Source organism: Lepisosteus platostomus, chromosome 1, assembly GCF_059453375.1.
Source record: "Lepisosteus platostomus isolate fLepPlt1 chromosome 1, fLepPlt1.hap1, whole genome shotgun sequence".
NCBI classification, from domain to species: Eukaryota; Metazoa; Chordata; class Actinopteri; order Semionotiformes; family Lepisosteidae; genus Lepisosteus; species Lepisosteus platostomus.
In genome coordinates, this window is record NC_142611.1 from 57,118,549 (window position 1) to 57,143,115 (window position 24,567).

The 24,567-nt window shown below is 34.1% G+C and overlaps 1 protein-coding gene across 6 annotated transcripts in view; it reads right to left on the reverse strand.

Annotated features, from left to right (window-relative positions):
* Positions 1-24,567, reverse strand: part of ttc29 (tetratricopeptide repeat domain 29) — a 91,810-nt gene that overhangs the window by 44,670 nt on the left and 22,573 nt on the right. For 5 of the 6 annotated variants that reach the window (XM_088633143.1, XM_088633145.1, XM_088633147.1 and 2 more), the window contains 2 exons: positions 10,319-10,531; positions 6,868-6,953 (listed from right to left, as the gene is read on the reverse strand). In XM_088633143.1, the coding sequence (XP_088489269.1) occupies positions 6,868-6,953; positions 10,319-10,531 (299 nt within the window). The remainder of the gene's footprint in view (positions 1-6,867; positions 6,954-10,318; positions 10,532-24,567) is intronic. The other variant, XM_088633146.1, reaches the window with a different exon arrangement.

Sequence of the window (24,567 nt, forward strand, 5' to 3'; positions counted from 1 at the left end):
TTCTGTTTGGCTTTTCCTGGGTTTTTGATCTTTGCTTGTACTTTTGGATAAGTTCCTGGATTATCTTATGTGCTTTCTTGTCTCTGCTGGCTACAAATTTCTGTTTGTCCCTGACTACGGCTAGGATTGCACATTCAGCCTGTTCCTACAACCGGCTACTGTCTGATCGCTCTGCCTTGTACCTAAGTTTACATCACCGTCTCGGACTTCTGCTCTCAGTCAAGTAAGAGCACATCATTACATTAGCATTTGATTTGTCTACCTTATTCATTCTTGATTCTCCAGATAATGAAAAAGATACATCTACATAGATACCTAGACACATTCACAAGGAATGAATGATCCTGATTAAAGTATTCAAAATCCTGAAAAGCACTGACAATGTTAACCCAGTGCCACTCTTCAGAATAAACAAAAGAGGAAACTAGTTTGCTAAGCATTTATAACCGAAAACAGGAGACAGTTCATGCTAAGTGTTTTGTGGACATATGGAACAAGCTTCTCAGCCATGTTGTTGAAGCTGTTTTTTTTTCAAGAAATGGTTGGAATGCTATATAGGCCAAATGATTTGCTGTTATTTCAGACCTGTCTTATGTTCTTATGAATTTTCTTCAGTCTGAGTGCTTCCTATCTTATATTTATTCTTTTGTTACTTGCATATAACATTCCACAGCTGTCTAAATTCAATGTCATCTGCAATGTGTTTACCTACACTTCCAGAACAGATACTTGTTTACAGTATATCCACTAACTTTCTCTCTCCCTAATATCAGCATTCATTCCTTATCAGTACTCTAGTTTTTATCCATTGCCCTATCTACATCCTACAATATCAAAGCCTTTTGAAAATGAACAAAATTATGAACACAAAAGTGGGAATTATCTAAAGAAATGCAAAAAGCAGTTTGTCAGTAGTTAAATACTTTAGCTTTTATCCTATTAAATACCAGAATATTGGCTTCATTTTCAAAGGAAAATACCTGGTTTTCAATTTAGAGTTGTATATGGTGATTTGGTCACAAGAAAATTTGAGAAATGCAAATTAAAGAGGATAAACATTTAAAAAATGACACTGGAATACTATAAAATTAAGTGTAAATAAATAAACAGAAATAAATAGAATTTAAAATAATTTTCTCACTGTATCTAAAGCCAGTCACCAGTCCAGCAGTCTGACAACTCCAAAACAAAGTCAACTCCAAAAACATATCCAGCTGTCCAGCTTATTTCTGTGTAGTACTGCTTAAAATAAAAAAACTCCTGAACTCCAAAATGCTCATCTTTGAATTGAATACCACAACAGCAGAAGTAATAGTGAGAAAAAAATTAATTCAAAATTAATATTCGTTGTTATTTAATGGAACTAAACAAGCCAAATGCTAACGCTGGATATCAGCTTTAAAAATGAAAAACAATCGCTGGTGTTGTATTTCCATCTTCTTTCCTTTTGCTTTTTTCTTGGAATGTAACTGCCTCTTTTTCTGAGAGTCTACTTTCTGTTACAGTATTCCACCTGTTCAATGGATTTTAGAAAAATTCAAACAAATCAGATGTGTATTTATAAAGATTTTAATTGCATTTGATAAATTGTATATCAGTTTCTACATTTAACCATAAAGATGTACTGTATCTCTAATCTAAAACAATGCAAACTATTTCAAACTATCCTATTTAAATTTAACATTTAATGTGTTTTATGGTACATACTGTACAGTAAGCTACAGTACATGTATACTGTGTATTTTCAATGTAATTTGCATATCCCTATGCTATAAACTTCTCTGCCTTGTACAATAAACAAAAAAGAGTGACCAAAAATAAGCTAATATGGACTTCCAATCTCATTACAATTGAGGCATTTTAAATAAATTTCATTTACAGTTTCAATGATGGGGCTGAATAGTTAACATAGTGTGAAAAAACAGATGTGATTAAGGACTCATAACCAAAAGATGGTGGGTCTGAATCTTGGGAGAAGCACTGTTTTATGCCCCTGAGCAAGGTGTATCATGCAGACTATTTCAATGTAAATAAGTACAAATGTAAGCTGTGTTATATAAATTGATCAGCAAAATAAATAATTACAATGGCCCATTTTCACTTAATTTCACACCTTAACATTTCGATGAGTAACTGTAAAAAAAAAAGTAATATTATTGGTAGTATTTATTAGATATCCTACTTTATTTGCAATTAGCAATACTATTTACCACTAAATTATGACAGTGTTCAACTTATTCAGATCAATGACCAAAAATAAAATCAAAGCAATCACTCCAACATAATAGCAGAGCTGACACCTCACAGTCTAGGGTCATATACTATTGTGTTTGACTATTACTAAAATAAATAGTACTGTTTCTGGAATAAAACATATTTTAGGTTCACATGCAGCTTCAAGTACAGCGGTTCTTCATGTATTTCCACTTCCCCACCCCAAAAAACAAATAAAAATACTATTTTTTCCAACTACTGGTCCTCCGACTCCAGTACTAGTCCTCCAACATTAATGACCAAGCTCACTGATGGTCAGTTATAAATAATATGTGACATTTTTTCTTGCCAACTGAAGAATTTCCCAGTAGAAAGTAGCTTTTGGCAAGGTGTTAGAGCTCCATCTGTTACCCTTAACAGCCATGTGAGAACGACAGGCTTTATCTTCTATTCCTGCATTGTTGGATGTGACAAACAATGACTAAATATTGTGTCTGCCAGGAGCTTTTATCATGTATGTTATAACAACTAGTAATAAGTGTAAATAATAAATGGCTAACATCTTATGGGGCTCAGCGGCACTACTAAACAATTTAAGGTGCCTGCTGATGGGAGTTTGCTGGTTCAGGAATTCCCCCTGGCTTCCCAGTAGAGTTTTGGCCTGACAATAAACAACAGTTTAATACTTTATCTAATCCCAGCCAGGAGGTGAGTCCAACAGCAAGCTTTTGCAGATGTTCACATCCAATAATCTATCCATAATTGATGAAACAGGGAGGTCAGATGTAATGGCTGCTGCTATTCCAGCAACAAATAAATGGTTATTGACAAAACAAGCCAGTGTGGCGCTGAGTGCTGAGCAATGACAAGCAGGAAGCAGTGCGGGGATAGAAGTAGCGATGAGACCGCAGCCCAATAAGCTCGAGATTTCTTCGGTGCAATGTGTGCCATCAGGGCCCAAAATAACATGTCAGTAGACAGGGCAATACCTACTGGAAAGTGAGACCTTTACTGCATGAATGAAAAGGGAAGAAGAGGCATGAAACTGGAGAACGAAGACTTCCACATTTTGGTAAGTGCAAATGCATGAACTATTCGAAGTACTGTGGGCCAGCTGTCTGGTTTACTTTTATCTCACGGCAGTGTCGACTATAATATACCTGGTTGTCAAGATTCAGTATCCTCCTAAGACCCTTATTTCATACTGTATGCATGAGCATGCCTCAGTGTCTTCAAGTACTTAGAAGGAGAATTCCATGAATGGTATGCCACACACTTTATTATTACCTTTATTTTTCCACATCAAAGCTTTTTGCCTTCCCGTTTGCACTTAGAAAATTTACATAGATTTTAAATGAAGAGAAATCTGCACAACCAGGAACAACTAGGCATTTATAAGAGATCAGAAGCAAGAATGCTTTGACTTAATAAAATTAAAAACTACAGTGGGAAAGAAAATAACAGAACACAAAGAATGATTTAATACCATCAATAAAATTGAGCTGAACAAGCAGTGTTTTAATTGCTTTATAATTTTGCCAATAAATAGACCTCGATGTCTGTTGTTGACAATTATATTCAATAATTTCTTAGATTTAACATTTAATACTGTTAAATTGTAATCCCATAAGAATTTAAGAATATGAAAATTACTTGTAAAATTACTTGAGTATTTACTTGTAATTAAAATAAAAAAACAATTTACTTTTGGCACTTTCTGTAAATATACACAAGAGCACAAGAGCAAAAGAATAAAGCTGACATTTTTGCACTCCGGTTTTGATCTTTAGGTTTTATCTAACCAAATAACAAAATTGTGGATTTAAACTAAATTCGGAAAGTTCAGAAGATTAAATTCAGAAAAAAATCTGAAAACATTGTTATTCTGTATATGATGTTACAAAATTGTAAAAAATGACATATATGTCCAGACATCTTGCATCTTTGGTACCTAAAACATAAAACACTGAAAGGTAATAGTAACATTATTTTTTTGATGTTATTAAATGTACTGTACAGTTAAATAAACATATTCCTTTTTTAGGCTGATGAGCATTATCATTATTATTAGCTGTTCCATTATAACTATCTAAAGGTATCCTTAATACTGTCTGGGACAGTAACTCAGGAAGATTAAAATAGATTTTTATGAGAGGGCTTTTTAACATCAAAGATACATGGCACTGTTAAATACATATTTTTAGTCTGTATCTATAAAGGATCCTTTTTATGCCTATAGCTACTGTAGTAATTATTGATTCTTGGGTATTCATGTAACACTGATTTGAAAATAAAAGGTTGGAAAGCATTAAACATAAGTATCAAGAATAAAAAGAACTAAAAAGTATTCTTATGAGTTGTTTAAGCTATTCCATATACTGTACACCTATAATGGCAAAGAATCATTTCAGCTAAGCTGTGACTTAAATCTGTATTTACAACAAAGACATAAAAAACCTTTTTACATGTACTGTACATTGGTATTTAAGCAATTTGGTCATGCTAAAAAAAGAGTAGGAGAGTAGGGAGGGAGTAGGGTAGTGTACATAAGACAACATTACTTGCGCTCTCAGTAAATTATTCTCATGTCTGATTACCATTATAGTCAAAGTATAGTGAGTTTGTTTGCATGAGACAGATAACTAAAGCAACAGAATAATTCCTTTCTCTTTAGGCTGACACAGCATAATATGCCTCATTTTGAAAGATAAGAAATAAAATAATGTAAAGGGCAATTAAAATTCTTTAAGGATAAAAAGACACATAATATTTTTCTGATGACAGATAGCAAGAATAGACTATTTATAGCATTTCATAGGCCAGCATGGTGAATAATCCAAGCATCATTCTCCTTTTTTCTCTACCTCTTAATTACTGGATAAGATCATAAATATTTCAAGCATATGCTTTCCCGCTTTGTCATTAGAGTTCAGAACTAAGAGAAACAAGTTCATATGCATATTAATGGGGAATGCCAGCGTGGTGACAGCAGGAGGAAATGGCACTCTTTAACAGCAGCTGCTCCTTTTAGATCCCCTCTAAGGAGACTGCCCGAGGTGGGCTGCAGCACAAAAGGATAAAGGAGATGAAAACTCTGATGGAAAACAGGCAAACAACCACTGAGACCCCTGAGCCCAGACCCCAGGAGTCCCCACCGTGTGTCAGGACCTCTTTAGCATTCTCTGAGGCAGCAGATAAACTGCACATTACCACCAGGCACAGAGACTTCTAATGGCAAAGAGTTTGCAAGCTATGTGTAATGACAAACGGAAGTCCTAAGGGAGGGAAGGCTGTGATTGCGGCCCTGTATGCATCTGAGCTCTGCTCAGTTGAAGGGACCATTAAAATGACAATGTAAATGTAAATCTTAGGCAATAATTCTTAAAATGGGGGCACTTGCCGCTCTCTATTGTATGTCAGAGAATTACTTCATTGGGACTTGACTAATGTCAGCCTTAATTGAATTTATGGACCTCAAACTACCACTTCCAAACATGGTAATGAATAATTATTTGTTTATAGTAGTACTATATAACTAAATTGCACCATGGCATTCAAAAGAACAATATTTACTGAAAACACACTAGAAACAGTGTCATGGAACTTGTATTATCTCTAAGTGATTTATGTCAGCCTCATTGAAATGTTTATGGCTGCTAACTGCTTCCTATATTTTATTCCAAAAAACACTTGCCCTCCGGAAATACAATAATATATATATGAATTTGATACTTGATTATGCTTCACTATTCTCTAGTGAGCACACGACTCCACTCCTGTGAAAAAAAAAATCATAAAACCTTTAAGAGAAGTTTTTGTTTAATAATAAAATTAAAGTTTTATTAAAATTGAATTTATCCAATAAATTATATATATACTATTTTAATTTTCAGTAAACAAGAAACCTGTGTGTTTTTCTCCCACAGGCGTGTACAGAGTAAAATAATTTATCACAATTTGCAATTTTAATAGCAAAAAAAAATCTGTCGGCCACTTGTTATATACAGTTAAAAGGAAATATTGAAAAGCAGAACAATATCAGCTCATAATAAGTGTATGGGTATAAAAAAATAATAATTCTGTTACAAAAGAATTAGTACTGTTAATTATATTAACAATTTAATAAATAACACAGACATACCACAATGATAAATTTATAAAAAAGACTAGTCAAATACAAAGCCTGTTTCAAATAAAAAACATTTCAATATAATATCCACTAAATGTAGCACTAAGGTAAACTTCTAAATAAGTTAGCTGTTTTCTGAACTGTTCCTTTGTCAAACTTCCACATGTACAGTATACAGCGTTTGTCCCATAAATACTTCAATATGTCCAAATACTTCACCCTTTGTTGTTTTCTATCACAATTACCCGATGTAGTAGCAATGACATTAGGGTAAACCTATTTCTCATATTTGTATTGTGATTTCTATAATCCTTATAAAAACACAAAGCATTGAATATTATACACAGTTATGTTTGTGGAGTACCAATAGCTACATCTAAACCTAGTATAAGTTTTAGTTAAATTACAACATGTGACATGCAAACATAAAATATTTGTAAAAAAGAATTGTGAATTTTGTAATGAAAATGAAAGTAAAAACAATAAAACTTGCACAAAACCCCCCCACAAATTGTAACACTTACAGTCATAGCCGTTTGTTGATCTCCAGAACTTTGATAAGCTAGTCCTACGCGGTAAGCAGCCTTTCCTTCTATCTTTTTATCACCCGCTGGAAAAAAAGGATTATAAAGATTAAAGACTTAGAAAAAATTAAATGTATATTTTGATTTTGGATTGCTACCACTACCAATGTTCTTTTCATCCCTGTAGTTTGATTATTATATTTTCAGTGGAGGATTTAACCACAGGGCACTTGGGCCATTGCCTCAGGGAGCCCCTGTTCAATGCAAGTACTTTTCCTCAGGTTTATTGCTCTTGCTTTTATTCTGCTAGGCAGTCACATTGACATTGGGGGGCTCTTAGAATAACTTGCCCTAGGCTATCCCCAAACCTTAAATCAGCCACGGTATATCCTTTATTCCAAAATGAGAAGTGGTTACAGATAATTCATGGGATAAAAATGAACGCTAATGTTAGTGCACACTCACTGGGATTTCAGAACTGGCAAGGTAGTTCATCACCTAGTTACTCTGTTTCTTGTCCTTGTGCCTTTGAATTTTACTGCAAATTCAGTGATGCTGGCACTTCACAAAAGTAGACATTTTTATATTCACATTTCCATGAAGGGAAACTTTGATGATTTCAGTGATGACTCTTTTTTGCAAAGTATTTTGTTTCACACAAAAAAATCTATGAAAGTACAAAGATAAACACAGATGGACATATAGTGCGTATATTAAATACACTTTCCTGATAAAAGTTTCCAGTCACCTACAAATACTGTGCCTAGATGTTTGTTTGCCACAGCAATGTTGCAATGGCTTTATAAAAGATTGGTTTACTAAAAATGTTTACAGTTATTTCTGATTTCTGAAGATTCAGCATGACTTCATGAAGCCAGAATCTAGTTATTGAGAATAGATGAGTACTTGTATTGTATGTCCTCTATGAAAAAAATGAATCAGATAAGTGACATCATAAGATCTACAGATTCTGTGGTCCAATAATTATTTCAAGCTCTGCAAACTGAAATGGAAAAACATTTCTGTACAGAAAGAATGTATCCTCATGAGAAATTTCAGGTAAAAGTGGCACTTGTGATTGTTACGTGATATACAGCCTAAAGCATGAAGCAATAGGACTGGAATGTACAATGATAAAAGGTAAAAAGCCATGTTCTGCATAGATGGTGCAGACCTCACACAAGTGAATCTTGATTTCAAATTCGATATGTTCTTTCAACAATGTTCCTTACTGTTCCAAATTCTGGTGCTCTTAAGTATTTTCAATATTCAATGCTTCTACAATTGCCAACACAATGTCCCATCATCAACCACATTGAACAGAAGAGTACTGTATGAGCAGTCGATGTTTAAAACTACATATTACATACTGTACAGTACATGTCTGACAGACACTTCTCATAAAAAGAAAATCACTCAGGAAACCAGAAGAAAAGATCTGAGGATACAACACTTTGTCATTGAGGTTAATTTCATTTTCACAGCATATTGGAGCAGACCTGCTGAAATCTGTGACATCTCCTTTTGACAAGTGAGTTTATAATATGAAGCTTCTGTTAAAAACGTTGTTTCCCATGAAAAAAAAAATCATAATAGCTTGACTGACAGCTTACAAAGACAACATACTGTATAATGAACATCAGAAATAACATCACAATATAGGTTTTTTTAAACATGACTGACCATTATACAATTAAGTGACTTTGAATGTTGCATAAGCACCTCATTAGTCAAAGAGTTCTTTGGATAAAGGTGATGAAGTGATTTAACTTGTTGAAAGTTAAGTCTGGTAAAAAGTAAGAAAGGCACAGAATAGAACCAGTATGTCCCAGTAAAGAAAATAATAAACAACAGGGAAAGTAACAGGCTTGTAATATGTGTGGTCTCCATTGGAAGCTCTACATCTGCAATTCATGCTTTGCATCAGGTTGTGGATGCTGTCTAGTGGGATTGTTCCATTCTTCTTATGCACAAGCATGTTCTTGTTTACTGGGCTCTGAGCCCTACATGTCATCCCAGTTATTACCACATGTTTACAAGCACATGAGTATGCGATTTCTCCTGCTGGGATGTTGTAATGTGAGGATGCACCCACAGGAAGGGCAGCACCAGGATTTAATTAAGGTGGTGCGGTGACATTAGGTTACTACTGTAACAGTTACCATACATCTGACATTACTACAAATGATGTTCTGTACCAACTACTGTACTGTATATGCTCCTGCCCACTTACACTCGGACCTCCTCATCCATCTTTGTGAGGTGTTGCGACTTGTGGTCTTCAAACTCACTGCCTGCCATTGACGGACTGTCTTTGAGTGCAATGACTTGCCAAGTTAGAAATTGCTGGTTGTGAACACTCCGGACAGTGCACTGACTAAGTTCAGTCTCTAACATATCAAAGGCACAAAGGTGTTAACCACATGGAGGTGAAATGTCTGTCCAATAAAATATCTGTGCACCTTCTACAATAAAAACAACAACAATTTGACATTTTCCTGAAAATATCTTTGTACATCTGTTGCAGTTTATTAAAAATTATACGATTATTTTTTATGCTCAGTATATAGTTGTGAAATGTGGATGTAGGAAATATGGTTGAATATACAAAAATAAAATATTTTATTCATCTCACACCTGAAGGCTTAAAAGCCAAAACGTTGTGTTTTCTCTCTTCTCTTTTCAGCATGGAATTAACCTATTACTTGTTTCTTTGCAGACTACGCATGCTGACACAGCTACCCACATAAAATATTTTATTTGTATTTTTTATTAATTCATTTATTAAATCTGTATTACCTTGATAGGAAGAAGAACATGAATTTTTCCACAAATCTGAACAGTGTGTAGCGACTCTCCACTGAGACACCCTAAAGCACTGACTGATCCTAAATTTATATGGGCTGTAGGAGCAATCATATTATACTATAGGCAAACATTTTCCTTTTTAAAACAAGCTGTAATTATACATAATGTTGATCTGCTCAGGGTTCTGCCAACCCTACTGTTTTTACTGATTGACATTTTCTATTTTTATCATTCAGCAGACGCTTTTTAATGTAACAGAAACACTAAGCCATAAGCAAACAGCAAAATAAGGAGGTGACATCTTGAAAGTGATTCTTATTTTTATTTCAGATAAGGGAAAACATTTTCTTTAACCTTCAAAATATGTTAGAAGTTGCTCTCAGGCATCTAAGAAAAAAGATTCATTTACTGTAGTCAAGCTTTCAAGCAACTAATAGGATCTACTGTATCAGCAGCACGACCAGAGAAAGAAAGGCACTTCTGTTTTATGGTCAGATTTGCAGGTATATTGACTGCATTTGTCTTTAGAATTCATGGGGTATAATCAGCCAGTCAAGCATATGATGATTTTTAGTTTCTCTCCTGGGAGAACGGGGGTTAGCACATTAAAGAAAGGAATCTGAGAGTGTTATTTTCCACCCACCTTCTTTTGCCATTTCAAAGGCTTTTATTAGAGTTTTGATGGCCTGCTTGTGTTCTTTATTTTCGAGCATTTTGTCTGCGAGTAATGTGTAAATCCTCCAGAGACTTTCACAGGCCAACGAGTTGTGAGTACGCCCTGCCTCATCCTTCCATGCCCGCCCCAATGTCAGATGATGGAATGCTTCATAATGTTCAGTGGCTTTCTCCAGCTGACCTGCAATAAACATGTTTTTTGCCATTGAACATTACCATATCATTTTATTACATTTTAAGCACTTTTGTTTATCAAATAAAAAAATAGAACACAAGTCAGTGCATTTACTATTGTTTCTTTGGAGCTTGGTGACATACATTAGGTCTGAATTGCTATCCACATGAGTATGTAACAGCAGGCTCTGGTGGAGAGTTTTCAAAATACAAAACATCTCTGAGGTATAAAAGGAAGCAATTATACAAAACAGAAAAGGGGCTAAAAAAGAAAAAGGAAAAAAGATTCAAAAGGAAATGGATAAATCTCTGTTTTCCTGAAACAAATGTAATAGTACTTGCAACATATCATTGGATAACAGTCAGAATGATGTCAAATTTGCAACAAGTTGTAGAAAACTAAAAATCCTAGAAAAAATTTTTTTGAAGGTGTCTGAAACTTTTACAGATTGATGACTGATACTGGTGGAACACTAGCAAAACTAAGATAAAAATAATGTAGGTATATTAAAAAAAATAAATTTGTACTGTATGTGTACTCCTACTCCGGGAAGCAGACTAGTTAACTTTATCAACTGTATTCAGAAGACCTGTTGCTGAACTGAAAAGAAATCATCTGAATTGCAAATGCAGATTTAGCCCCTAGACTACTAGTAATGTATTTTTATGTAGCATCAAGAGTCAAAGTTTTCTTTTTCATTCTTTTTGCATATGTTATATTTAATTTTATGAGTTGTTTAAATTTCCATTCTAAATCTCAATATCATTACTACATTTGAGGGGCGCTGAAGTGGTTATAATTACAAATTAGTGAAATAATAAGATCATTTAGGTAGAACAGAATTCAAGTTCTGGAAAGGTGATATAATACCCAATTAGTTACTTCAGGAAATAAAATTGAGACTGTATGTCTTCTTTCACTAATGCACCATATCATCTCCATACATTTTGTTTTCAGAATATTCATTAAGAAAATAATTAAGATGATATTTATCCTGTTTTCATGGATTTCAGTGTCATTGGTAAACATTTACCAGTTATTTCAAGTGGTTTTTCTTTTTGGAGATTCTTCTGAAAATAAATACTTTTATTTTCTTAATGCCTATCAAAAATGCACATTCTAGCTGAATTGTGCCATGGTTTAGGATTTTGTTGGCCTTGGTTCAAAGTGATTCTGGAGAATATCAGTGCAAACATTTTAGTAGTATCTTAATAAATAAAAATATACAATGTACACTAAAATATATAATCCATAACATACAGTTTATAAATCTAGTTGATATTAGTATTTACAAGACAAATTACAAAAATGTAATTGCCAGATTTATACTTTTATATACCAGATATATACACTTCTTGCATCACAGAAACTGAAATGGCAAAAAGAGATTTTTTTTATTATTCACAGATTAAGAAAACTCTTATAACATATATAACAGTAAACTGTTCAAAAGTTTGTGAATACTAATATTTATACAGTCTTTTTTGGTAGGTTGGTATTTTTATTAAAACATGGAGCTGAAAAGTGGCAAATGCATGTCAAAGTGCAGTTTTTTTCTTCCAGTTTTGCCTCATTTAAATGTGCTCATTTGGGAATCAGATGACAGAGTAAAGCTAAAACCTTCCATTTTTATGTTTCAAAATTATTGTTATTCATAACCAACTAAGAGTTTTCAATAATCTACAACAGCATTGATTATTTTAAACAGGTAAATATTTATGGCAGTTGCCCATCAATGGCTGTTTTATACAGGGGAAATATCCAAAATTCGAATGTTATCTTACCTTAATAAAGAGGATGACAACAAACAGAAAGAAGAAAGTCTAGACACTTGGGACTGGGAAACTAGTTGGGAAACTATGATAATGATTTAATTACAATATTTAAATTTTCTTGTAATACAGTATCTTCATTCAAATAAAATCCTCATTCTTTATTCATGATTTAAGGATATACTGTAAAACACGTGCTTTGTCATTAGTCATCTTGAGTAAGATCATTAATCATTACATAAAGTAAACATGTTTTATTTTCTTATATTTGGAAATGATGAGAACACAAGAGAGAGGTAATGCACTAGTAATAGCAAGTGTTAACAGAAATTGAAGATGAGTGCAATTCTCTTGATTATGAGGATGAAAAAGATCTATCCCTTGGCTAAGGAATGTTATAGAAAGAATTCAGTGGAACAAAATCAAAGATGAGTTTAATATTTAAGGGTTTCCTTGTTTATACTGACAAGAACAAACATGGAACATTTTACACAAAGCTTGGTCCATCAATATTAATGCTTAAGGTTCATTGAAATGACTTTAAGTCAGACTATGTCAGTTTCATATCAATAACATTTTACATTCAGTTTATAGAAGTGCTATGTGTCATAATAAAATGAGATGTGAATATTCCCTCTTTCGCTACAGAGTTTTCACAAAAAGATGGAAAATAGTCATGACCATCTTGAAGAATTTAAAAATGTATATGGTTGTACAATATTTTAAGCATGTATTTCTAAAACAAACCTCAAAGAATTTAGCTTCAATCTTTGTATTACTTGGAGTATTGAAAGAGATATTTGTATCTCTGCTTTGAAAAAAGGACTGTTCACAAAGTAACTGTGAGAAACGTGGAGAATATTAAAGTGACATCTACAAGGCAAACACATTCGTAGAGATGCAAGACTGAATGGATTGATGTAAAGTGAGGAATGGCAGACTATGAATAGAGCTGGCATTACAGTAATATTTCATCTTTTTGCATCACTTCTTTACTGTCTATGGGAAGACATTGTGCAATGTCAAAGCCAGGAAGCTTTTCAGTTCCATAACCAAAGCCCAAGTGTTGTTCTTACAGATACATACTCTTCAAAATTAAAATACTACAGCCTATATACTTTGTTTTAAAAATATGCTTAAACACAAATGAGTGCAAATGCACAGCTGCCACTACAGAAGCAACATAAATGTAATTCTCCCAGCCCCTATTTTGATGCACATTTTTGATTCCATGAATATTTTATGAAATGGCCCAAACTGAAGCCATATAACATTCCTGCATTACTGATGCTTGCGCCCGTAAGCTATGAACATTAGAGGCATGATTGAGTGCATTAAAATGAACTCATTCAGCAGTGCATTGATTACTTGATGGAAAAAGAGTTACTCCACTCAAACAAAATACCAGAAGCTTCTGCATTTTTGCATATAGGAAAAATGGAAAAATCTATGCGTATTATTCTTTGCCTCTACCTTTTTAAACGATGTGTACATTTAGCTCTGACATTAACTAGGTGGGATGTTAATTAGGTCCAAAGATTGCTTCAGGTGTTGTTCAGGTAATTTGAAATGTCAGAATCCGCAGGATGCACCGACTGACCTGCTCTTGCACTACACCTCTGCAATATTGTGAGTAGCTAATTATTTCACTTCATATAGTCTGTAGATTTTTGCCGGTAGAAATAAAAAGAAAAGGAATAATAATTGGAAAAATTAATGAGAAAGGTCTGTATGACACAAAGGACTTACCACCACAACAGCAGGCAGAAGTAAAAAAAAATATTCTTTAAAACGTAAATAGTATTATCAAAGTGAACAGGAGCATTTCTGCTTTTATTAATTGTACCTGCAATGCTAATTGACATTTTAAAAATGTATTTATAAATCGTAACATTCTGTGCAGTTTAACATTTGCCTTCCTTTACATTATTTATATCCAATTAAAGCAAAACATCATTCTGCATGTATATATGCAGGCTCTTTCACACATGCTTTGTTTCAGAAATTCATCTCCACACCAACCCTTTTTAAAAAAAATATTACAATTGTAGCAATTCTAAAAGCTCCAGAAACTTTGTTTTTTCAATTGTATTATTATTACATTTTGAAATAAAAGATTTCAAAATAATTGAACTATAAACATTGCAAACATTGATATTTATTAATTGGTAATAATTTTAGTGGATTCCTGTTATAGCCTTCTTATTTAGTAGAATGAGAAACTGCACATCTGGGGAGTCCCTATTTGGTCAACAAGTAAATATACTGACACATCCAGTTAGGAATTGGCTATAATAAGAAAATGTTATCAGCTGAGTGTAACTTAGATTCCCACCAGCACTGACAGCACTGACAGATCGACAGGCTGAGAGCAACGAGGGTAGGGTGGGCTTTTATTAATAAAAGCATCGTGGCTTGAGACATCCAAGAAGTCCTCAACACATCACATAACAGCAATCCCTGTGGTTTACTGGGGACCTGCGAGCTTGCAGCATAATCCATGAGAGCAATACCACTCCTCCATTTCATGCTACCTCTGCCATGATGCTTGCAGTGTGAAAACTGGAAGGACTTGTCTTACAATATACAGTAGATTTAAAAATAAGACATCCACCACTCTTACCTTCCAAAACTGATCAATAGTTTCCTATTGATTGGGAATAAGTCTGGTGGTGGTTATTAAAATAAAATTAATTGGTGATTCCAATTTCTTAAAAATTAAAATTTCAATTGTGACGAAAGCTTAAGAAAAACTATTTATAAAATAATTTGTTATATATACTGCAATACACTATTTCTATTTCCATTCTTGAAGGTAAAAGCATGGCACTAATTGAGCTGGAAACATGGGCAAGTAGAATGGATGATTGAAAGCAAACGAATATCAGCTAGTTTTGCTATATGATGGAAAACTGAATTTTTTAAATGATGCACAGAAAGCTACTGAAATATGCATTAGTAACTCAGAAATAACCTCCAAAGTTTATACAGTAACTGTCAATTGCTACCCAATAAAGGTAAAACAGCACAAAAACATTTAGGTGGGCCAATACATGGCTAATGTTCATATTTCCTACCTCTTGTTCTATTCACTCGATATTGTGGGAAAAGCAGGCATTCCCAGAGAAATGGTATTATTATTACCTGAACAATACCTGAATAATGGTATTAATAATACCATTACTATTAATAATAATGGTATTATTAAAATTATTAATATAATGTTTTTTAAATAATTGTTTATAGAGTTAATTGATTATAAACGTATTAAACTGATTTTTATTTATTATAAACTGCTTATAAACTTAATTGACTAAATAATTCAAATATCAGAAAAACTACACCACAGAACAATTTCACGTTTCCATTTTGTGCACTTTGTGTGAGGTTCCACAGTGTACTTTTCAATCAATACTTTCAACACACAAATCTCATTTTATAAGATGTATAATTTTCAAATTAACAAGAAATGTACTGTATTTTGATCCACTGCAAGTGATAATATGTAACTAAAGAAAAACAAAAAAATGAATTTACCTCAGATAAAGTAAGTTACCGGCTGAAGCCAAACAGAAATATACCTTAATTTGGAGATTTAATAAAATATGTGTGTTTTGGGTACTGCAGAGTCTAATTGCAAACAAAAGAAATATTACTTCTTTGTATTTCACTTTTAGCCAATATAAATACTTGTGAAAAAGGTGACTTTTTACAATAATTGAATGTGCCTATATTTCCATACAAATAAAAATTATAATGAAAAAATAGTATTACAAATTAGAAAAGAATTTAGAATTTTACTCTTTAGAAAAAGAAATACAGAAAGTTCTTGTTCTCAAATAGACTTCAGAAATTCAGCAAACAACTATACATTCAATTCCAATTTGCATCTATTATTTTTATATATAAAAATAAACTTTTTTTGCACGGTAGTTTGCATTCATCATATTCTTATCACGAAAAGTGTCTGCGATTAGTTAATCACAATAAATTTGAATCCAAAACATACAAGAACATTTCGGTAGTGAAAAAAAATAGGGTAAACATTTTTATTGAAATTAAAAGTTTTAAAAACTAGTGATAAGATGTAATGTAGTAGGTCCTACAAAATGTAGTAGGTCCTATGGAAGTAATTGTGAAAATTTAAAACTTAGTTCATTGCCACAATATATTTCAAGCTTGGCAATTGACTTGAATATATTCATTCTTATTACTGACATCTTTTATTAAAATATAAATTTCAGTCTGCTATGACTATATACTGAGCTAGGGTATAGAACGTGACCTAAAAGGTAAGGCCTAGGATACCTGAGGCCTCAGAGTGTGAATTATTTTAAGTCATTGAACTTTTAACACAAATTCTTCTATTCACTGCAATAATAAACCCCATTGAATATTTTGTATCTATGATTCATAATTGATTTGTATTTTAATCCTTTTTAAATGTTTTATGTTATTTCAGTTTGTACTTTTAGATTTGGGATTTAAAACAATGAAAGGCACCTGCAGCAAAAGCCTAAATATTCTAAATTCTCAGTCTTAGTGTGGAAACCTGATAATGCAGAAACCTGTAGTTTCTGGTGTAACTGGGTTAGAATGCTTGTAACTGTGGAAGGTTACAAGCCAATAAACATACCAGTGAACTAGAAATAGTGCAAAACCATGTCTCTTATTGAAGACCACACACCAGCATTAGTATAATAGTGTGCAACAGTGTGAACTTCATGTGAAATGTTCTATTAATTTTAAATACCAAAATAAAGAAGAGACAGTAAGAAAGGAGGTCTACCATTTCTGATTTGAATTTTGTCAGACTTAGCTTACCAACAATTCTCTTTGGATCCCAATAAGGGAGATACATTACAGTCATAAACAAAGAATGGATAAAATGCTAAGTTTTTCTATTGTCTTGTCAGTCGTGTGTGGAATACCAGTGCATAAGGTCCCTGTGTTCAACTATGATCCAAAGAAAAACTGCCAAGGATTCTTTTATATTCAAATTAGAATATTAACATAAGACATCCTGCATTACAAAGCCCCTTCCCTTAACATCTAATTTGAATGTCTTATATCTTCAAGACATCTCATAGTTAAAATCATCTGGGCTTTTGTCCCCAGAACGGGACACTTCTGTTAAGTCAGAGAAGTGTCACGTAGGCAGACTAGTAATGTGAAAGAGACCGTTTCTCAGACACTATAAATTGGTAAAAAAGTAAAAAAGTACATTTTTAAACATGAACATTTTCATATAGGAATTATTTTAATATCTAAAACAATATAATATACATCCTACAAAAACAGAATTATATTAATACATTTAAATGTAAAGTTGACAAATTTCTAACAAAATAATTGTGATTTTTGCTTTACTGTGGCACCTGTAACAATCTCCAAGAGTACATGTATTATAAATACAGAAACAGCGAGCCATTTACTATTAGAGATGAAGACCAAAAAGTTCAGAAGATAAAAATGTCAGCATCTCTTAACAAATGTATCGGGTATTTCAGTCATCTTTGAAAAACACAGCAAAATAAAAACGACAAGCCAATTCTCAAACCTGAATGGCATCAGAATTTTAAAACTTTGTTTCCTGAATACTGTTCTCTTGAGACTGGGTTACTTGTACTTCAACATGAATTACAATTAGCCTTTTTCCTGTTTCACAGAAGAGACATTAATATGTTACTGTTACAACTCTTACTGTAATTTAGTTCAAATGTCATAATTAGTTTACATGTATAGAGATCATAGCTTGCATTTTATCTTATTATAAGTAGAGTTTGAAGAAGAATATGACTCATGGAAAAACATATGAGCAGGTGTTATGACCCCAGGCGTCTAGGGGTAAAGGGGTGTAACATTTAGGATAATTTTTGGAAGTAGGTGGGTTCTGGTGAGGGACTTAGGAAGCATGACAACAAGGGTAGGTGCAAAAGTGATGATTTTAAGGTGAATATGTGACTGGTTCAAAATAGGACACTGTAACACACAGTGGAAGGGAACTAGAGTGGTGCCAAAGAAAAGAAAATAACAAACAAAATGGAGCTGGCTATTGAAGTGAGGGAAAGCTAACCTGGCCACGAAAGAAAACCCGAAACACACGGTATTCAGCTTCTTCCACACCCTAGCTAACCTCCACTGACTACCCAAAACCACACAAGACAAACAAAATAAGGATAACACAAACAAACAAAAGTACAAAGAGACAAACAGAAACCAACAAAACAACAAAGCCGAAGCTATACGAAAATACGCACACAAACCGACAAACCGACAAACCGACAAACCGACAAACCGACAAACCGACAAACTGACAAACTGACAAACTGACAAACTGACAAACTGACAAACTGACAAACTGACAAACTGACAAACTGACAAACTGACAAACCGACAAACCGACAAACCGACAAACCGACAAAGCCGAAGCTGAGCGTGACCAAAGTCAAACGAAAGGCCTCTTCCTTCTGAAAACCTCCATGTTTTATACTGAATAAGATGAGTTGTGATTGGTCGAGAAGCTAATTGATGATGATGTTATATGGAAACAGTGGTGTAATGGTGGGCCAATGGGGGAGGGAGAACAATCAAAGAAGTGTGGAACATAACAAAAACACAAATAGACCACACACTGGGACGTAACAGCAGGATAAAAAAAAGGAAAAATGGATCAGAGCACAAATATTACCATATGAAATCATTCTAAAAGTTATATGTTTCTCTTTATGCTATCAAAATTAGTACCAATTTATATCAGCAACTATTCTGTAAGACACTTCAGTGAAAACTATTGACATCCGTGTCCATATCACGGATGACCTCACATGGTCTCTCAACGTCACCTGTCTGATTAAGAAAGTGCAACAGCGCCTGTACCTCCTAAGACAGTTGAAAAAGGCTAGGATATGTCTCCAAATCCTCACTAACTTTTACAGATGCATAACAAAAAGCACACTGACAAGTTGCATCACAGTGTGGTATGGCAACTGCAGTATAGCTGACCGCAAAGCCCTACAGCGGGTGGTGAAAACTGGGGTTGCCCTCCCATCTATACAGGACATTTATGTCAGATGGTGCTTTAGGAAAGCTCTAAGCATCATTAAAGACCTAACATCCCCCAGCTACAGACTGTTTGACCCTCTACCATCTAGAAACAGTACTGGAGCATTCGGGCCAGGACTACAAGAGTCAGAGACAGTTTTGACCCTCGCACTATCAAACTATTAAACTCCCAGCCTCTCTCACCTACAGTCTGAACCCTCACTGTGCCTTCTATTTTTATCAGAACTCAAACACACATTGAAATCTACTGTATTTCTGCCTCACACCTTTATTTCATTCTGTTGATGTGTGATTTTGCACATCTGATGTTGTTTTGCACATTACCTGTTACCTGTTGTTGTTTTGCCCATTGCCTGTTGTCTCTGTCCTTCTTTTCTTATACAATTGTATTGTTGTTGTTTTTTGTACTGCTTACCGTTTGAGAGCTACAGTAGCTGAATAGCATTTCTTTATACCATATACCTGTATGAGTATAATGACAATAAACTTGAGCTTGAACTTAAATTATGATTACTTAAACAATATTTAAACATTATTCTTCAAGGTACAACTTAATCCACAGGCTAAATGACACGAGTTACAATACATAAATTTGCTTAGAGTAAAAAAATCCCATAATTCCACTCAAATAAAACTGTTGAGTTACAGAAAGTTTAAGTTAAGTTTCTTTTGTAAAGAGCACATAGTAATCTCCTTCTGTGAGTGAAAAGATTGGAGTCGACGTCATGTAGTCACCACCAGCATCCACCAGGGTGCCATTTTATGCTGTAGTCTCACTTTGTTTTCAAGCATGAGTGGCAAACTCTTCATATCATCTTGTGCTTTTTTGTGGACTATTGTGAGTAACCTGTATTAGTCATGTCAGGGAAGTACCCAAGTGATTTCACTATTTATTGTGTATTTTATTTTGTGTTTAATTACTGAAGAAGACAGTGTAGTGTAATGAAACATATAGTACAGTATTTATTAATTTGTCAAAAGGTAATTCTCTCTCCAATATTTATGTCACTATACGTTTAAATTGTACAGTATGACATATTTATTGTTTTTTATACTAATTATGGGGTTTTAAAACATTTTTACTTCATCATTAATTTATTCTCCCTATATATAAAAGGAGATTTTCCCCTTCATTTTGTCTTCACTTCATAAGTCTCCTAGAGCTGCTGCTATATTCTCTCTTGCTCTGTGTATCTTTCTCATAGATTAGGTCACACACCTGTTAACCAATAAAGGACAATAAACCCTGGTGAGCCTGCAATTCTTCCCTCCTGTCTCCCCTTCCTCACTTACTGACACAGCTAGGGAAAATAAGGGAGAATCACTGCAATATCAAGAATAGTGATCTCTATATGTGTTCATGCAATGAATAAGAAAGGGTCACTTCCTACTGTAGGTTTATGTAAAGACTTACTAAATTGAACCCTGGTGTAACCTGGAGAACAAGTGTAAATACAGTACTTTGGATATTTCAAAGATTTAAATTAAATAAACCCTAAAAAATGTTTAGATTACACCTCTCTGAAGCTTGATTGCCTGAGGTCTCACAAACACAGGGCTGAGCTAAACATTCGTCTATACAAGATGACAAAACATTTAGAGTGGATCCACATAGGAATAAGACTGTGAAGTTAAAAATAGTTACAGAAGGCAAATGTTGTGTTAAACATAGATAGGGAGAAAGGCTGATCATAGGAAGACTTAGCATTGTTTTCTTGTTGTACCACTGTAATCCTAGTACTGCATGGTCTTAAATTGTCCTGCTAGAAAATGGACGATTTCTGTTTGGCTCATGCAATGAGATAAGCCATTGGCTTAAGGCCTTTGTCCACGTATCCCATGGGCAGTAAAACTGTCTTAAATCGCCAATACAGTAAAATCTTGGTATTCACAAGGGTTAAGCTTTATGTAAAAGCTAGAAGTTTCTGTGAATGGTGAATTAGCGAATACGGGACTTAATACTTAATTGCGAACATAGGGTATGGTTCCGCGGCTCACAAAATAAGCATTTCCATCGTAATATTTTTGTTATAACTCCTAAACTATTTCAGATATACAGTAGTGTAAGTAATAACTGGTAGTAAGTACTTTTAATGAAATTGAGTACTAGAAACTTAAAAAAAGCACTGTTTTCCCCATATAATTCAAGTTATTCCATGTGCAAATAAATTAGATCACTGTTATGATTCCATTAGAGTTTGTTTTTTTCATTCTTAGTGCAGCACATTTTCTATACTTTTTACATCAACTTTTTATACTATTATAAATGCAGCACTACTGTACTGAAATAAAGTTTATTACAGCACAGTAAAAACAGACAAGAAAGTAAGGAGGTTATTTAGCATTTCTTTTATTTCACAGCACAACGCTACGTTACATACAGGTAACAGGTCTACACACAAGGCACATCTATCTCTTTCTTGAAGGAACTGAATGGCCCATGACGCACTGGCACATAAACATGTAAACTCTTCATTAACCAAGATATACCTTTACTACGGAGACATGCAGGTTGGGCAAAGAAAATCTGCAGGCTGAAAATATTGCAGAAGTGTGTCCTCACATTTACTCTTCATTTGTGCAGTACGCGAATAGGTGAATTTACAAATGAGGAAAAGTGGTCACTAAAAATTTAACTTCAGAAAACGTCAATAGAAATTTAGAATTTATTAGAATAATCACAATTCCACCATTTAAAAAGTTATTAAAAGTTGAGTCATAATGCTCGCCATAACGTCTCCACATATCTTCTAAAGGTCATCATGGTCAGAACATTATTCATCAAACAATAAAACACACCATCACTCTTTCTGCCCCCACCTCAGGTGTTCTCTGGTCCACAGAAGATGTGGTTTTGTCTCTCAGCTGCCAACACTACCTATGAACAGATTTAGATCATGCAAATAGTGAGCTGAAGTAATTCTACTGATGTGTGGGTCGTGCAATTTCTGAAATTTCTGATGCTGTAGCTACCGCAAACTGAAAATAATTACATCTGGAACAAACAGGGCTGGCTGGCTGGTTTCTCTGCACTAGTTTACTGACTGTTGAAGCAGAACATTTTATTCACCGATAACATATCTTACAGTCTGCTTTCAATTTTACCAATAGCAACCAAGCGATTTTTATACCAATGATGTTCATGGATATCTTAAAAGCTTCTTGAATCTTTTTCTTGTGTTCTATGGAGATTATTAATCGATTCATTCTCGCATTTTTACATACTTAGGATTGCCAATTTTTTTGTGAAACCAACATGTGTTACATCTACTCCCACAAAATGGGAATTTTTTACAGCTCAGCTAACAGCTAACCACACAAGAGGAAGAAGTGTATGCTAATTCGAGCTATGAATCCCACCCTACCCTTGGTAGCAATCATGCAATTGCATTGCATCCATACTTATGGGTGCTCATCAAGGAACGCTATATGTTGCTGTGTTTCAATGGTTGCCTGGCCCACTGAAATGTTAATGTGTATTTAACTTTGCTTTTTGTTAATGTGTATTTAAAAGAATCAAAAGCTCAGAGTTCAATATATAATCAATTGAAAAAGATTATTTACATTATTGAGTTTTTATTGTAATTTAGCAGTGGTTCTCTAAATGTCAGTATTTGCACTTTTAGATCTGACATCACTAGAATGGACTGTACTAAGTCTTAGTGTTCAGTAAATTAATCTGTGGCCTTGTTTTATCACATACAGCAATTTAAGTATAATCTAGTTATCTCGTTGGAATAGTAGTACAACTATCGATAATCAAACCATGTATCATTTTAAAATAATATAGTTATATGCAAAAGCTATAAGAAAATAAAGAGAATAATCACAAAAACGTACATTTTGAAATACAATTAATAATAATAATTCCTTACACTTATATAGCACTTTTCTGGAGCCTCCACTCAAAGCACTTTACAGGTAATGGGGACTCCACTCCACCACCAATGTGCAGCATCCACCTGGATGATGCAACAGCAGCCATCAGCTATCAGTGGGGAGGAGAACAGAGTGATGAAGCCAATTCATAGATGGGGATTATTAGGAGGCCATGGTTGGTAAAGGCCAATGGGAAATTTGGCCAGGACACTGGGGTAACACTACTCTTTTCGAGAGATGTCCTTAATGACCACAGAAAGTCAAGACCTTGGTTTTACAGTGTCTCAACTGAGACGACAGCTTTTTACAATATAGTGTCCCTGCCACATTAGGACCCGCATAGACTGCAGGGTGAGTGGCCACCAGTGACCCCTCTAATACCTCTTCCAGCAGCAACCTTAGTTTTTCCCAGGAGGTTTACCATCCAGATACTGGACAGGCTAGTACCTGCTTAGCTTCAGTGGGATGTCAGTTGAGTTGCAGGGTAATATGGCTGCTGGCAACTATTAAATTGTGTAGATAATTGTATGTGCTGTATATGTACTGTATGCACACAATCACATGTTCATAGAAATCTGAAAGAAGCTAGTCAGTAGCAGATACTGTATTTGACATCTTGTCTTATTTTTAAGATCAGGCATTGAATAAGTGTAACAGTTAACCATGGGGTTTTTCATGTACACAGTTTAAGACAAATGAAAAAGAAAAACGCTCCTACAGAGCATTGCCAACATTATATTGCATGGACAGGTGGTCAGGATTACAGCAGTAGCTAAAACAAATACAATTAACGATCAGAGAATTCAATGCATGCTACTGAATTACAGGAAAAGTTATTATACTGTATTTTCTCAAAAGAAAGGACAAACAATGGATTTTTTAAACGATTCTCACTGAAATATGTCCACTATCCAGCAGTCACAGGTGGAAATACTCTTGGTATTCTGTAACTGAGCAATGCATTGTGGTCTCTACTGTCAACTTTGTCTTACTGGGATTAAGGGCATATGAACAGTAAGGCCAGTGCATGCATTTCAAGACCTGTCATTCATCCTTCTGACTTAAGTTTAAATTTAGGTCAAACTATTTTTCTGTCTCATTTCAATATTCAGGTTTAAATATTTCAGTACCTTATACAGTATATACAAAAACACGTATAACCTTAAAGGCGCCTTCATTTGGTTTTTAACATGGTGTAAAAATGAAAAAAAAAAAGTAGTTGTTTTAAATATCCATATCATGTGACCACCTCCATGTTAAACTGCAGACTGCAGACTGACAAACTGACAAACTGAAATCACAGCCATCTCAATCAAGGAGCTTACA